General features: G+C 38.9%; 1 protein-coding gene across 1 annotated transcript in view; it reads left to right on the top strand.

The window, feature by feature from the left end:
- mrpl3 (mitochondrial ribosomal protein L3) overlaps positions 1 to 14,676 on the top strand; it is a 145,480-nt gene that overhangs the window by 81,890 nt on the left and 48,914 nt on the right. Inside the window, exons 7-8 of the mRNA XM_028817903.2 lie at positions 11,154 to 11,265; positions 13,968 to 14,045. Coding sequence (XP_028673736.2) covers positions 11,154 to 11,265; positions 13,968 to 14,045 — 190 coding nt within the window. The remainder of the gene's footprint in view (positions 1 to 11,153; positions 11,266 to 13,967; positions 14,046 to 14,676) is intronic.

The raw sequence follows: 14,676 nt of genomic DNA, 5'->3' as shown, positions 1-14,676 counted from the left end.
CCATCTTCTGCTTCTACTGTACTGATTTCTTTAACCGATCCCACCCTGACCTGGTAGCTCTCACTCTTCTGGCATTTTCCAAATCTGATTTGACTGAATTTATCATTAATGGCTTTGGCTAAGATTTTCTAGCTTGGATGTCCTTCCTGACAATAACCCTTCTATATTTATTTGGGCTTGGGGCTGGCACCAGGTTGGGTTGGTTTGCCCCCTTTGGTGTCTAGGTTCAAAGTTAACTTTGATATTATTTATCTAATTAGATTTTAAAACCTCCCTAAAATTTAGGTTATATTCCATCCTGCTGATGAATTTGTTTGCTGGCTTGAGAATCACACTAACTAGCGGATGGGAGAGAAAATAAAATAACCTTTCAAGTTGTTTCTTACAGCACGAAGATTACAGGGATTGGATTTCTTTTTTAAGTGCCCATGTAGTATTATCATAAAGTCTTCCATTTTAAAGGTCGAGTGGTGCTTAGAATCGTAATATTGTATGCACCATATTTTAGAATTGATTCTTCAGATGACGTATTTTGCCCTTTTAGTTTATTATGCCTGCTACCATGGCATCAAATTACTGGTGCATACTTCTAACTCATGTCTTTTGTAACTTGCTCAAACAGTAATCGACAGATAAAATTTGCATTTTGTGCTGTTGGAAACACCAAGATAGTTTGTTGTAATTGCCTAATGTATTTTTTTTTTTAGAATGACTTTTTAATAATGATGTGTTCTGGAGAAATTTGATTACTTTATGAGATTACGTTTTCTCGTCTGTTTTCTAAACTCACTATTATATACTTCAAGATTTGTAACGCCTTTTACTTACAATGAGTCCGTTTCCAGATACACGCTGAAACTGTGCTTATTAGCTCTTGATGTAAAGCGGTCTAGTTCCTGTATCCTTTTCCTCTGGATGAATAAAATGCGAAGGAAGGGTACCTTTAAGAGACTGGAGCTACTACACCGAACTGGCCAGTCACCACAGAGGTCAAAAAGACTCAGAAAGCCATTTGAAAAGGTGGGTGGAAAGAACTGAATGTCGGTTTGTTTTTGTCTTGGCAATGAAGGGGAAGCACATTTGCAGCGCCAGTCCACTGCCAAGTTTAAAACGGCATTGAATCTTGTCATCTAAAAGAAGGGGATACACATCCCCAAAGCTCTTCAAAACTAGGATTTGATTAAACAAAAGTAAAGGGGGCTGAAAATCCAAATATTTTAAAATATTTTATCAGCTATATTAGAAAGTAGTCCATCAACCCATTTGTTTAGCTAATAGCTAAGCTGTCTCCAGATTCTTCTTATAGGCTGTCCAGGTTTTTGCTTCAACTTCATGTCTCGGAAGTTTGTTCCAGAGTCCCACAACTCTTTGCATTAAAGAAGTGCTTCCTGGCTTCAGTATTAAATGCACTTCCCCTTAATTTCCACTGATGTCCCTGAGTACATGATTCACCCTTAAACTGAAAGAAAGTTGCTGGATCTCTTTTATCAATGCTTGTGAGGTTTTTAAATACCTGGATGAGGTTCCCACACAGTCTCCTGTGCTCAGACTAAATAGGTTTAATTCTCGGAGTCTATCGCAGTCGGACATGTCCTTAAATCCTGGGATGCACAGGGTTGCTCTCCTCTGCTCAGCTTCACGTAGTATTGGAGGCCCTTCTTCCCTTTGGACAGCCGTCTCTAGGAAGAGTCCTGGTGGTTCCAAACGTCTTCCATTTCACAGTTCTTGTGGCCACTGTGAACACTTGGTTAAGTTTTAGTAATGGTTTTGTCCCCTTGCCTTGATCTACTCTTCCCCACAATTTGATCACGGAGGTCTACAGAGAGTTCTTTGGAGTTCATATCTTGGGTTTTTGTCCTGACATGTAGGTTTCTGCTTCAACTCCATGTCTTGGTAGTTTGTTCCAGAGTCCCACCACTCTTTGCATAAAAAAGTGCTTCCTGGGGTGTGAATTGTGGGACCACGTGTGCCTTCCTAAACGATGTCCCATCAATTCAGTTTGCCACAGGTGGACTCCAGTCCAGTTCTCATAACCTCTCAAGGGGTCCAAAAAAGCTATCAACACCCCTGCTGCTTTGCAGAGGAATCAAATCTGCTTCCTGGACTGCACTTCTCAACCTGTGATCGAAATCATTAAACACTGGAATGCATCCATCTTTTCCAATTAATCATTCCGATACCACTTGTTCTTCCATCTCTGCCACCAGCCTTTCATATCTGGCACACTTTCTTTCATGTGCTTCTTCAATCCAATCTTCCCAGGGGGACCATAAGCTCAATCAAAATCACCAGCTCAGTTCATTGCGATGTAAGGACCAACTCTGGATTAAGTGTGGTTGGCCAGATGGTTTTGGAGAATTTCAACTGTTTACCAAGGTCAACCTGGAGCTGCCAGCCTCATTTTGTTGTCAGTAAGCCACCGATGCCCTTGGTTGGTATTGTGGCTTCTCCCCAGCTTTGATATTATCATGTGCATTATAAATAAACTGATGGAAGGTAAAGAAAGGATGGAGTCTGTCCCAGTATAACATGTCCTTTAGTTCTGGGGTGTACTCGGTTGCTGTTCTGCACAGCTTCAAGTGCTGCTATGTCTTCCTTGTAGTGTGGTGACCAGGACTACACACAGTACTCTAGATGTGGTCTTATGAGTGCATTAAATAGTTTGAGCATAACGTCCCTTAAACTTAAATTGAACAGTTTTTATGATATACCCTAACAATTTATTTGCCTTTTTAATTGCTTCTGTCTATTGCTTAGTCAATGAAAATGTTGTGAGCTTGTACCCCTAAAGTTATCTTCCCTGCCAGTACTGCTTTGGGTAAGCAGGTTTAAAAAATTAATGGATGGAGCTAGAAGTCAGTGAAGAGACCTAAGAAAGGAGTAATGTAAATTATATCTACAAATTTTTAGTTAGTGGCGAGAGAACAAATGATGGTTTGCAATAATTATTCTGGCAGATAAAAATCCATATTTGGTTTTGAAAATCTTAAGAAGTAGCTTTGGGTTAGCAGTATACATCAGCTGGGGAATGTATTTCTTTGATACTGAATCAATAAGATGAGCTTTACATTTTCATTGGCACTGCTATCCATTATTTAACTTTTCATTCATACATTAATTGCAGAATAGTTCACTGTGAATAAACTTATTTTGAAGCCCTATTTTGTGACATGGTACTTAAGCCTAAAAAATATCCAAATCTACCTTATGGTTTATTTAGTTATGAAAAAAAATGTAAGAATATCTGCAGAAATGTTTTGCTTTTAAGTGCGGTTTCAGTGCCACACTATGGCGATTATAGAACAGTGCAGACAGTTGCATGCCCGATTGCAAGTCATTGGCCTCGTAGTTTGAGTCCCAATTGCATCTCTTTTTGTTGTTTGTTTTAAATCTTGATTATATCTTTGTTTCATATGCAAAATAAATGTAGAAGAATAAAGCTGAGGTGTCCCTGATTAACTGGCAAGAAGTTCTTCACGAAGAAGAAATTGTGTTCACTAAGGGATAGTGGTGCGTGGTATTGTATGTTGCTACCCAAATGTGAATTGCAGTCTGGCTATCCTTCTGACAGCTATCCAATAATCACAGAGAAAATACCACTTATAATCGGTCATATTTTTTTAGTACATGTAATAAAAAAAGACCATACATTAATCTGGGAACTGCAGTTAACTACAGGTAGAAAAAGTAAACTCACTTGAAATTGCATTTCAATGTTTTCACACACTTGGAGTGCAAAGTTTTACTGCAGCATTAATTTGACATTGGGAAAGGAGAACACATGAGTTGGCACATTGTGGATGGAATGAGCTGCATATAAAAAGAAAAAACAAAAAACACAGGTGGCTCGCTTTTAATCATTCCTCGGACTTGACGATGTATGCCAATGTAAGAATGAACAGTGGACTTTCTTTGCGAACATGGAAGGACCAATTGAGCTTGGTACTTTGCCACAAAAGTTTCATTTTTTACAAGAAAAAAAATCAGGAGTGGTTTCCCCTTGACTTTCTCATATACTCAGATATGGGGATGGATATTTGAGGAGTAAACCATAAGACAATGATTATATTTTTATATTATGTACATTAAAGAACCATCAACAGCAAATCAAATTAATAATATATTGAACAATTATTATAAAAGTAAAGTTGAATAAATCGGACTCTGCAGCTGCATGAATAAAAGGTAAAGTACCACTTCCGGTTAGCGGAAATGGCCCAAAGTTGATAGAAATGTACGTGTGGAACCTAATACTTGTATGCAATATTTGATGCACCTAAGTGAAAGCGTACTCAAGTTATCGTGTTTACACACACACACAGACATAATTCCAAAAGTGGTATTTTTGAACTCAGGGAGGTCTAAAACATCGAGATTCATCAAAATGGAATTTTTGGAGGATTGCAATACTTTCCTTATACTTCGTATACAGTAAAGTCAGGGAGGTCTAAAATGTTGAGATTCATCATAATCTCAACATCGAATCTTTGGACGATTACAATACTTTCGCTATACTTCCTATATGAAAAGTAAAAAATACAAGTACAGCTATATCAAAATGGTGGTCCATATATTGAAACACACACATACAAGATTTTACAGCAGATGCATACACAAGCAAAGAAAGCTGACTGCTATTCTTGCATTTGCATACATTGTCGAGTATACTGTCAGTGCATTGTAACATTTTCACGCACTTTGGAATACAGAGTACATCACCATTATCAATTTGACGTGAGCTGTACTGTTCTACATGCAGCTCTGTGTACACGCAGCTTGTTCTGTCCACAATGTGCCACCTCGCGTGTTCTCCTTTCTCCACGTCAGACTGGTGCTACCTTTGTATTTTGTATACTGACAGCGTTGCTGCTCTCAGACACTTGGCACACGCTGATGCTGGTTGTGCACTTTCCAAATTTTGTGGAAAACATCACATATGAGGTGGCACACTGTGGACTTTTCGAAAGCAGTATTTATTTGGTAAATTTTTTTCTGTTTGATTTGTTTAATTACAGTCTATGTGACTGTTCAAATATAATAAAAATAAATCATGTTTGATAAATTAAGTCAGAATGACTTCATTTTGGACATTTTTAGATTTTTACTTTGCCATATACTGTTACTGTCTAAAGTATTGTAAATAGCATATGTAATTTTATTAAATCTCCCACTCCTACTGATGGATCATTGTCCTGGCCCCACAAAAGCCCACAAAAATCTAATCTCTGAGAAAAGTTAATTTAATTGGGGAAAAAAATTTGAGAAAACTATGATGATGTTTCACATTTATTAGTTTAAAAAGATCATCTTAGTGGTGGTTTATGTTAGCTGCAGAATAACACAGATGGTCGCTTGTTTTGGAATTGAGGTGCGAGTCCCACCTTATCTTTTTCATCTTTTAACCTGCATTGTTTTTTGTCTGCCTTTCCTTGTATAATAATTATTTACTTGGGAGTTTAAAATTACAGCTACAGTTCATGAATACATAATTAGTGTTCTGAAATGTTCACATTGTATGGGTGTACAACATTGAATCACTTTGCATTTAATTTGGCTTTTTCAACACTGATCAACAGAAAAAACTCTTTAATGTCAAAGTGAAAACAGATCTCTGGAAAGCAGCCTCAATTAATTATAAATATACTAGGGGGCTCTGCCACCTGCTCACTTTGCTCATCAACCCCCAGGGCGGGCACTAGGCACCCGCTATCTCGCGGCTGTGCCATTTGAAGGGCATCGGGGCACTCCTCTATTAGGGAAAACGATTGTATTTAAAGAGATGGCATATGGAAGAGTTTGTAGGGCGCGGGAGGAAGACGGTTTGGTTCTTAGTTATTACAGATAGAAAATCAGTTGCCGGAGTATTTCACTACAGCTGTCTATTTTAAACACCAATGAATAATAAAACATAGTAAAATGAAATACAAAGGAAATAAATTACATTAATGCTTAATCAAAAACAATATTATGAATTACTTTATCCTCCAACTTGCATTCTGGGAACGTCGCTTTTTTGTATTTCTGTTCACATATTGTTCGGGATATTTTTCTCTTTTTGGATGATTCTGTTTGTTCTTGATTTTTATTATATGCAGTTCTTTTTTTGTTCATTTTCTTTTTTTCGATGTTCAGCTCTTACCACTCTTTTTCTATCGCAATGTAAATTTCGACGTTCTTGAATAGATAATCTGCTTTTCTGCCTTGCCATTATAACTGACTTTATTGAAGGGCGAGCTAGCAGCACTGAGAGTGTCACGAGGTGGGACGGAGAGAGGATGTGCGCAGCAGGAGTAATGATTGGGCAAGCGGCATGGAGGGGAGTGGTCAAGACTGCATAACATGGACACGACAAAAAAATGTTTATAGTATAAAAGAGCGAAAACACAAAAAAGTTAAGGTTTTTATATTTCACCTGGAGATCTGCACCTATTGTGTAAGTACTAATTTAGTGTGTTCTATAGAACTTGAAAGCTTTTAACTGCTCAGAATTTAGACTTTTATTCTGTGTTACCTGTTTAATTTATTTAATTTAGTTGTGTATTTTGTTTGTGTTCTCCTGTAACACTTGACGCTTTTCACTGGTCAGAATTAAGAGTTTATTATATTTACCTATTTTATTTATTTGAAATACAGTTGTATTAGGGCGGCACGGTGGCGCAGTGGGTAGCGCTGCCACCTCGCATTTAGGAGACCCGGGTTCGCTTCCCGGGTCTTCTCTGTATGGAGTTTGCATGTTCTCCCCGTGTCTCCGTCGGTTTCTTCCGGGAACTGTGGTTTCCTCCCACAGTCCAAAGACATGCAGGTTAGGTTCTTTGGCGATCCTAAATTGTCCCTAGTGTGTGTGCGTGCGTGCGTGCGTGCGCGCGCCCTGCCCGGGGTTTGTTTCCTGCCTTGCACCCTGTGTTGGCTGGGATTGTCTCCAGCAGACCCCTGTATAGTTAGGATATAGTGGGTTGGATAATGGATGGACAGTTGTATTATGTTCTACAGTACATTTGTCATGTTCAGCTTCTGACAGAAAGTAAATAATATTTAAACCAAAATTAATCTTATGATATTTTCACATCTCACTTGACAGTGATTTAATTTTGACTGATACAAAAAAAAAATATTGTGCTAAATTTTTTTCCATATCACCCAGCCCTAATTGTAGTTAACGCTTTGTTGTTAAAGGACAGGCTAAACTCATAAAGTTGTACATTGAGCTTTGTCCAGTGCCCATTAGTGCCATTATAATAATCTAGATGACAACAGCCCAACACAGTTCATCACCTCTATCCACTTAATGCTTCCAGAATAACATCAAGTTGAATTTTGAAAGTCCCTAAATTTGTACTTTAGCAGTATTTTGTCTTAGTAGAGTAATATACTTGACTTTCCCTTTTGTATTATTAATCTGTAGCCTTTGTCAGAATGCCTCAAATCTCACAGCCTTAGCACTGTTTATAAGGTATTGTATTATATAACTTCACCCCACCTTCCCTTCTAAATTTATAACTTCAGGCAATTAGGTGTAGTAACAGACAAGCAGGAGTTGCGTTACACTTTAAATAATGTATTTTTGATAATATTCATAAATAATAACAATAAGCAAAGTACAAGTGAACGCTGTCAACCATACAACCTGATAAATGCTGATGTGGAGTTTCAGGCGGCACACAGACTTGTAGTTACTTTAACTCTTTTAGGGCTAATTTTTTTTTGTTTCTTTTCTCCCAGGGCTGAATATTTTTCCAAAAACTAACATTTTTTAAAAAAGAACACAAAGCAATTGTTTAACATATCAAATCAACAAAAAATATTTACTTTTGACAAATGTTACTGTCTTGCATGTTGTATGAGCCTGCATACTCTATGATTTCACATACATATCACATACATTTTACACAGCAAAGTCTGATCTCGCTCAAAGCAGCCAATTTCAGTCATTGCCACATTGCACTCCTTACAATACGTGTTGTTTTGATGCCTATTTTTCAATTGCCTGTTGCTGCACTTTCTCACATATATTGTTAGTGTGTACTGTAGAGAGACAAGTCACCCGTTTGCCATCGTGCCATGCCACTGCCACCAAGTTTTCTGCCTGCATGAAAACCGTATTGTCACCTCTTTTCATCTTCTGAAACTTTATGAACTTTATGTATGGCATTATAGCCTGGCTCACCCCATGGGATTTGCTTCTGTTTATTACAGAAGTGAATAAAACTTTGCAGCGGCACGTACCTAAGCCACCAGGGGACAAAACACGTTTGGACCAATGCTCCCTGAAGTTATATCACCAGTTCTGTCCCATCTCTATTTGTAATGCCACAGCGCGCTTCATCTCGTCTTTCGTTGTGGGTTTCCACTTTGAAAAACGAGAATGCGATGCAAATGCAGCCCGCGATTCAAAAAAAATCTCTGCCTACCTGTTTGTCTCGTCTGACAGTAGCTGAAAAGCAGCATCAGGAGAGAGCAGCCTGAAGTACAGCAGCTGGTGATCTGTCGTGTCCAAAAGCAAGCCATGCCGTCTTGTAAACTCCGGTAGCCAGATCGGCTCTCAACGGATCAATGTCTGTGTATTTATCCCATGCGAACCTTGCCGAAGATGCATTGGCTGCGTGAAGGCACTCAACCGGCAGCAGATCCGCTGGCGCGGAATTGGCTGGTGTCTGATCAGCTGATGCCTGCTTCTATCTCTCTTGCTCCATCTCCTGATCACTGCCAATAAAGTCTGATTCTGAAAAATCAAGAGTCCGACTCCGCGATAATGCGCAAAACAACGTCTGCCAAGTGTTTTCTTTTCTGCACTTGCTTCGCTGCCTTTTCACATGTCGGTGCCATCTTGCCTTTGTTTACATTTCGCAACTCACGCACATGCAATGTTTATTTGCCGAGTCAACGAGTCTAGCATTCCTCCAAGCACAGAGGGAATGCCTGTGACGTGACAGTGAGATTTGTCGCCATTAACAGCTGATTGTCGCCCCCTATCCCTGGATGTCGACTTTTGTCGACATTCGCCATCAACCCCTCCTGTCGACAAAAGTCGACATCCGCCCTAAAAGAGTTAAATGTCTCTACTGAAGTCCACATTTTTGGGCGGCTTTCTTCAGAACAGGCTGCATTCCTGTCTCGATATGGCTGCCGAGTTGTGCTTCTCAGTGTGGTCTTTTCCAGTTCAAGGTGTGTGAGATGCTCCTTCATCAGTTGGTATGAGAGGTAGAGAGGGGTATAGCAACTGAATTTATGCATTCTTTGTCCAAACCCAACAAGCCAATAGGGTGTTGTGCTACAGAATGGACTCTGATTTAGGCAAATCCCAAACAGCCATCAGACCAATGGAGCACACAATACCTTTCATACCTGCCCCCAAAACCATTTGCTCAGCTGTATGCTTGCCAGCTCGGTAGACTGGCTTTCCTGTGGGAGTTGATTGAGAGAATCCTGCAGAGAATCACTTGCCAAACTGGTTTTAGGCAACACCCCTGTGTCGTAAAATTACTAAGAGACTCAGCCCTAAAAGTGGGGGAGGCATTGTTAACCATCAAACCATTGCTGTTCTTATCAATAATGTATCACTGATATTACATTGCTTTGTCTAATTTACAAATAAAGACATACAAAATATTTATCGACTTATATACAAAATCTAACACCACAACAGGCATTAACTAAAAAACCAGGCAGGGCTGCAGGAGTGAGCTTAAAAATATCAGATCCTCCATTTTAAAATGTATCTGAATAATCAACAACAGAAATCTGTCTGTCAAGTAACTGTATGCCCTAGTTAGGTAATTGTGCTTTTTTTTCCCAGTTGGACTTCATCAGGGTCACCCTTGAGCAAGGGGTGGAGATCAAACAAGCGTCATTATGGTTTTCAATCCATCTCCTTATCCACTCCGCCACACTTCAGACAAACTGGATGAGAACAATTCTTTTTTCAGAAACATCACGCAACTCCCACTAACGGTTCAAAAAAATGAAAGAGATAATGATGATTCTATACTGGATAATTCGGTGTTAAGAGATAAGAAACCAAGGTTAGACTAGAACATGCTCTATTCCAAGTAGTGCAGTGGTTCCCAAACTTGGTCCGGCGGAGGGGGGGGTAAGTAACGGTGGCGCAGTGGGTAGCGCTGCTGCCTTGCAGTTAGGAGACCTGAGTTCGCTTCCTGGGTTCTCCCTGTGTCTGCATGGGTTTCCTCCAGGTGCTCCAGTTTCCTCCCACAGTCCAAAGACATGCAGGTTAGGTGCATTGGCAATTCTAAATTGTCCCTAGTGTGTGGGTATGTGTGTGTGTGTCCTGCAGTGGGTTGGTGCCATGCCCGGGATTGGTTCCTGCCTTGAGCCCTATGTTGGTTGGGATTGGCTCCAGCAGACCCCCGTGACCCTGTGTTTGGATTCAGCGGGTTGGAAAATGGATGGATGGATGGGTCCTGGGGGGACCCCCTGTGGCTGCAGGTTTTTGTTCCAACCAACTTCCATTTTTTCATTGGACTCTTAGCCTAATTAAGTGAGTCCTTATTTCCCAGTTTCTGTGTTTTGGAGTTAATGTAGAAATTACAAAGTTTGGTAGATTTTTATTAAAATGTAATAAGCAGTTTTATGGGGTATATGTACTTTTTTTTCAAGTCGTTAACTGTATTTTTCATTCTGCTTTTCCAGGTGTTCTGGTTATTTAATTGAGTATTTACTAATCAGTGGGTCTCACTCTGAAGTTGTTGCAGCTTTCATCATTCTGGGTGTCTGCTCTGCTTGTTGTTAATGGTCACTATTAGGGTTGAATGAAGGGAGCAAACTACACAGGAAAAGTGGAAAATAATAGGAAAACAACAAAAGAGAGTTAAGCATTTATAGCTTTACAAAAAAAATGGAAATATTTCTAAATGTAAAAACCATACTGCTGTGTTTATCTGAATGCAGAATAAGAGAAGAGATAAAAAGACCAGCTAATTAAATGAGATCAGTTGTTATCAATTATTATCACTGATTTATGAATCAGGTGGGAGCAAAAAACCTGCAGCCCCAGGCGGATCCCCAGGACCAAGTTTGGGAACCACTGAGATAGAGTATTAAGAAAAATTTTAAGTTATGACCTTTTTTTTGCCAAAAATAGCTGGGGTTTATGAAATTTTCCTATTAAACATAAAAAAAAAGCTTTCTTTTTCTTGCAGAATTGGCAAAGGTTTCCAAGGAGTAATGAAACGGTGGGGTTTTAGTGGTCAGCCAGCTTCACATGGACAGACAAAGACTCATCGAAGACCTGGAGCATCTGGCCCTGGCGGTGTCAGTATTCATCTTGTTTTGCCTTAAATTTTGTAATTGTACCAGCTTAATGATATTTTCTTTTTTTATGTATTAATGCATCATTTCCAAAGCTATGGGCCACGGCCAATCCCTGGAAAAATGTCCACTATGTTGGAGTATGGTTTTCTTTTATGAATGGTGACTAATCATTGGGATTAATAAAGTATCTATCTATCTATCTATCTATCTATCTATCTATCTATCTATCTATCTATCTATCTATCTATCTATCTATCTATCTATCTATCTATCTATCTAATCAGGGAATGAAATGTTGTAATTAGAAGGATCCATTTGGGGAAGGGCCACATAATAAATACCGTATATACTCACGTTTAAGTTGTCCTGCAAATAAGTCTGGGCTTGATTTTACGGTATTTTATAATGTCGGTTGTATAAGATGAATGTGGAAAACTCACGCTATTGGTCCAAGAGATTATGATATGCTAACGCCCACCTGAGAGAGTAACCACGGAGCACACAGACTTTTTTTTTCGCTGTATTGTGCCTACGTGACCACACGGTAATAATACCCAAACTAATCCGAAGCAATGTTTGCACTATTTTGTGTTTTTTTGTATCTCACACCCTCATACACCTTTATCGTAAGAGCATCCCTCACCTACGATGGATCGTTCGATCAGAAGGAAATATGAAGCTGGTTTTAAATTAAAAGTCGTTGAAGTGGCTAAAGAAATTGGTAACTGCACTGCTGCAACAAAATTCAATGTGTTTGAGAAACTGATGCGAGATTGGAGTAGGTGGCAAGAAGATGTAAAAAAAAATAAATAATAAGTGTTGTATTTTTGAAGTCAGGGTCTGATTTTTATAATCGATTTTACGAATTTCAAGACCCAACTTATGCACGAGTATATATGGTGGTGGCTCTGAGGCTAGGGATCTGCACTGGCAATCGGAAGGTTGCCGGTTCAAATCCCGTAAATGCCAGTAGAGACTCTGCTCTGTTGGGCCCTTGAGCAAGGCCCTTAACCTGCAATTGCTGAGCGCTTTGAGTAGTGAGAAAAGTGCTATATTAATGCAAAGAATTATTAAAAAAGAATTACTAAACCATTCGGATCATGATTAAAAGTGTGTTTTCAAAACTTTTCATTTCTCCCCATCCACACTACAGTGTTGAGCTGGTGTTTTCTGAATGAGCATTTTCAAAAGTTTCCATTTTCGGGGTTAAAAACGCCAGGGTAGTGTGAAAATGTAGTAGTGTGGACGTGGCTTAACTCTTTCAGGGATGATGTCGACTTTTGTCAAAAGGAGAAGCTGACAATGATAATCAACTGTAAACTGTGACAAAACCAACCATTATGTTTTAGTTGGACTCTTGTTGCTAGAAGAAAAGTTAGCTTCATTGGTTTGACCGAGATTTCCTGCGCTCGTGTGAGTAGTAAGGAGCAAACAAGAGGAAAAATGGCACTGACATAATGGCAAGCGAATGCGTAAAGCAAAATACTCCGTGGACAAAGTTTTGCCTATTATCTCTGAACTGGACTATGACTTGGCAGACTCCGATATTGAGACAAGTGTTCGAAAACGAATGTGAGGTTTCAGCTTCAGCTAACTGGTCCCCAGCTAATCGTGGTGCTGAACCAGGAGTACTTCCAGTTAACAGTGATAAGAGGCAGAAACCAGACTGCAATGCACTGCGACCATGACTGGTGCTGCCCCAGCCACGCAGACATTCTTGGCAAACTGGCAGCCGCAGCATGCAGCAGCAGACGTTTTATGTTGATTTCTGTGTGAAACCATTGCTTTTCAGAAACTATGTTTTTTGGAAAAAATATCCAACCTTCAAAGAGCTAAGGGTCCTTTCCATGGTGTGACCTTGTCTGTTTATCACAATTTTAAAATGAGTGTACACCCCTCTAGTGGTAGTCATAAATGGGGCATACATGCTAACCCAATTACTTACACATCATGGGCATGTTGCCACTTTAATTTGTTGCCTTTGTTTTTTTGTAGAGTGTAAATGTGGAAAAATCACACATTTATTAATGTACTGGCCTCACTGAATCTCCTGTTCGATTATCCAGCAAGCTAAACACCTTCATGCAATAATTCCTCGAACCACATTTATGTTGAGAATGTTTAATTACAAAAATGGTGTGAAACTGTACAAACACTAATAAGTACTTGTATAAGTAACAAAGTAAATACAGCAGCATTTATAACTAAGAGCTTCACAGCCAAAAGCTCAGTGAATTTACGTGATGAAATATAACATTTGCTTTGACTTTCCCAAACCAAAGTTACTTAAACAAAAGCTATAAAACTAGAAAAAATGGATAACATACAGAGAATGCCTTCACAAGGGCTGACTTTCAGGATGGCGAAGGATTGTTTGAGAGAACAAACACAGAGGTAATAAACACACCATGCTTACTGCTGCTGCACTCACTTCCTACTTTCTACTTCCTGCAGCAGCATTAGGATTTTTAAGTTAGGGTTGTAAAATTTTGCTAAATAATTAGAACCAGAACAGTTAAACTGAAAAGCTGAAAGCCTCAGTATTGTACTGAGCAAGATGAGTTAATGATTGTGCAGTTTCTTATTGTTAAATACAAAATAGTATTAATAACTGTTTAGTAAATATAATGGCACGTGCTAGACATAATTAAAGATTGGGGCAGAGTTATGATATAAATGTCTTTTAATTTTAATATTTTTAGGATCCTGCCAGAGTCTTTCCTGGAAAGAAAATGCCCGGGCAAATGGGGAATGTTTATAACACTGCCTATGGGCTTAAGGTTAGTATAAAACTGGTTATGATGTTTTCTGCATTCATAAAATGTTACCTGGGGTGTTTACTTTTTTTATACAAGGATTGCTCAAAACGTTTTGAGACATTTTTTTTTTTTTGTTTTGCTTATATTTTATCATAAGGGTTTGTAGACATATTGTCAGGTTATCTAGATGTATTTGCTACACTCTTCATTTTTCTTCATAGTTTTATTTGACTTCAACAGCCTTACACAAAGGAGAAAAAAGGACAGGTATCCCTGTTTGTACCAATCTTAATTCTGCACTCGTCGTTGTATCTTCCAAGGAGAAGTTGGTTGATGCCATCTCTTTGACTTTCTCTAGATCTCTGGTTCAAAGTGATGGATTCCCAGTGACAATATATGACAAATATTTCCTCTCTCAGCCTGGTAAAATGAAAGCAAATCTGAGCACATCTCTCCCTCTCTCTCTCTACACAGTTTGCTGATTGGTGGTTAGGTTTGTAGAAACCAACATGGTTATTGACTGAAGTTGTCCCTAACTATCCAAACTGCTGGAAAAGTTCATAGGCAAGCCTTGTAGAATCGTAGTTTTTTTTCCTTCTTTTTGAAGTGTACGTTTTGTTACTAATTTTTTCATTTACATTACATATGCCTA

The sequence above is a fragment of the Erpetoichthys calabaricus genome, chromosome 13 (genome assembly GCF_900747795.2).
Source record: "Erpetoichthys calabaricus chromosome 13, fErpCal1.3, whole genome shotgun sequence".
NCBI classification, from domain to species: domain Eukaryota; kingdom Metazoa; phylum Chordata; class Cladistia; order Polypteriformes; family Polypteridae; genus Erpetoichthys; species Erpetoichthys calabaricus.
The sequence above is the reverse complement of the archived record's forward strand: the minus strand, read 5'-3'. Positions and strand labels throughout refer to the sequence as shown.